Here is a 1851-nt window from a genome sequence, read left to right as displayed (position 1 = left end):
TTTTTTCCCCGGGCGGCTTGGCCTCATCCGTACCGGCGGGATGCGCCTCTGTGTCAAAGTCATACGCATGGGAAAGTGTCCTGGAGCAGTTCAGGCTTCCATTTTGAAATCCTCCGAATAACGGGATCCTTCTTCTCACTTGTTTTTTTCCCCACCTTCACTCCAAAGCGCGGCCGCAGCCGTCCCCTGCCCGCCCGGTGCCTGGCGCAGTGGGGGGACGGGGGGTGTTTTGTCTGAGATGGCGTGGCTGGGGGCTGGTGGAAGTGGGTAATTTATATAACTGCCTGGGACTCACTTGGTTTGGGGCTTAGATGTTCAATAACATACACAAAAATGCCGGAAGACCTAGCAGGATTCAAGTTACAGCTTATCAGACTAGCTTTTCCTGGGCAAAATGGATATGATTTAAAAATCAGTTGTAGATTGCTTCTCCCCTTAGTTCACAGTTATTACAGTATCTGTATTAATGTGTTATCTGTGGGGATGGTAATTTTCCTTCTTAAAATCTTTCACAGAGTGGAAGATCTTACTATTAGGCACTGCTTTTTCACTTCACATTCAGGATTAATTGCCCTTTATTAATTTTACCTTACTGCTCTCAGTTATAACTCTCCCTTCCCCCCCCCAATATTTCTTTTAATCTCCTTTGAGTTGCAGTATGGAGTATCAAATTGTTTCCCAAGAACATCATTAGCTGTATACAAAAGTTGAACATTTACAACTCTGAGCCTCTTGTCATAAAGCCATCACACTAGTTCTTACTTTAGGCTTCTCTGGACTTGTTTTGATTCCCCCCCATGAGGGACAAACTCTTTGAAGGACATTTCTCTTGTCCTTACACTTGATCTGTCTTTTTACTCAGTGGAATTTGGGTTTTTTTTGACATTATATTCATAGAAGGCATATTCTGTTTGGACTTCAGATTATTACTCTTTTTTCACAGCTGAAGGAATATCAGCAGAAGAATAACCCTGGAGCAACTGCAGGAACCAAGAAAAAACGAAAAACTAAAGAAGGCAGTAGACCCGAGACTCCCACCAACGATGACCAACAGCCTCCAGAGAACGTGAGTGTCTCATTCTTTCTCCCAAATCATTTGCCACCTCCTTGTTCTTTGGTTTCCCGAATAACACGACTAGAGCCAGGACAGGGTTATGCTGGTGTAATATATGAATGGCGTAGATGCCTGTGTTGCCAGTGTACAAAGTGTGCTACAATAGTTAGCAACTACCTCTACTGGGAGGTGCACGCTAGAGTCAGGGTATGTGCCGAAGTGCTGTCTGATCATACAATGCTGTTGCACAACCCTGTGTGTGTCCAGAGCTGCTCTTTCAAGGTGCGTGCTCCTAACAAGCTGGAGGATGCTGGTTTCTTTGGCTGCCTTTGATTGACGTTTTCTCTCTGTCCTTTTCTGAGCCGTTTCTCTTTCCCCTTTTCTTTCGCCTCCTTTAGATTCAGAACATTCTGAAGGTGCTGGTGTCAGACCTTAACCGCTCCAATGGGGTAGCCATACCCTCATTGGACAAGAGGAAGGTGAGGCAGTGCTCGTGTCCCTCGCCGTGACTCGCTCTCCCTGCTGCATGCTTTGGGTTCTGTTTACACTGACCTCGATTTTTCGGATGGAGCCTTGCCCTGACATGTCCACTGTCAGTTGCTTGAGTTTTGTTGCTGTTTTTATTAACATGGAGCTATCTGTTACCATGTGTTTCCATTGCTCATAAGTGCTTGTTTCCTTCTGGTTTGTGTCAAACTTAACATGTGAAAAAGTGAACCTTGTCAAAAACTCTTCCTGGAGACAGCTGAGCTTTAAGGAAAACCAGGAATTTGGGGTGAGGTGATAAACTAACTGAA

At 45.1% G+C, this 1851-nt stretch overlaps 2 protein-coding genes across 2 annotated transcripts in view; one reads left to right on the top strand and one right to left on the bottom strand.

Moving 5' to 3' along the window:
- Positions 1-63, bottom strand: part of SWI5 (SWI5 recombination repair homolog (yeast)) — a 6531-nt gene extending 6468 nt beyond the window's left edge. The window contains exon 1 of the mRNA XM_009322203.1: positions 34-63. Coding sequence (XP_009320478.1) covers positions 34-63 — 30 coding nt within the window. The remainder of the gene's footprint in view (positions 1-33) is intronic.
- Positions 64-238: 175 nt separating this feature from the next.
- Positions 239-1851, top strand: part of GOLGA2 (golgin A2) — a 20027-nt gene continuing 18414 nt past the window's right edge. Inside the window, exons 1-3 of the mRNA XM_009322202.1 lie at positions 239-253; positions 944-1066; positions 1453-1533. Of these exons, the coding sequence (XP_009320477.1) occupies positions 239-253; positions 944-1066; positions 1453-1533 (219 nt within the window). The remainder of the gene's footprint in view (positions 254-943; positions 1067-1452; positions 1534-1851) is intronic.

The sequence above is a fragment of the Pygoscelis adeliae genome, unplaced genomic scaffold (assembly GCF_000699105.1).
Source record: "Pygoscelis adeliae isolate BGI_AS28 unplaced genomic scaffold, ASM69910v1 Scaffold114, whole genome shotgun sequence".
NCBI classification, from domain to species: domain Eukaryota; kingdom Metazoa; phylum Chordata; class Aves; order Sphenisciformes; family Spheniscidae; genus Pygoscelis; species Pygoscelis adeliae.
Note: the sequence above shows the minus strand (reverse complement) of the source record. Positions and strands in the feature narration are given on the sequence as shown.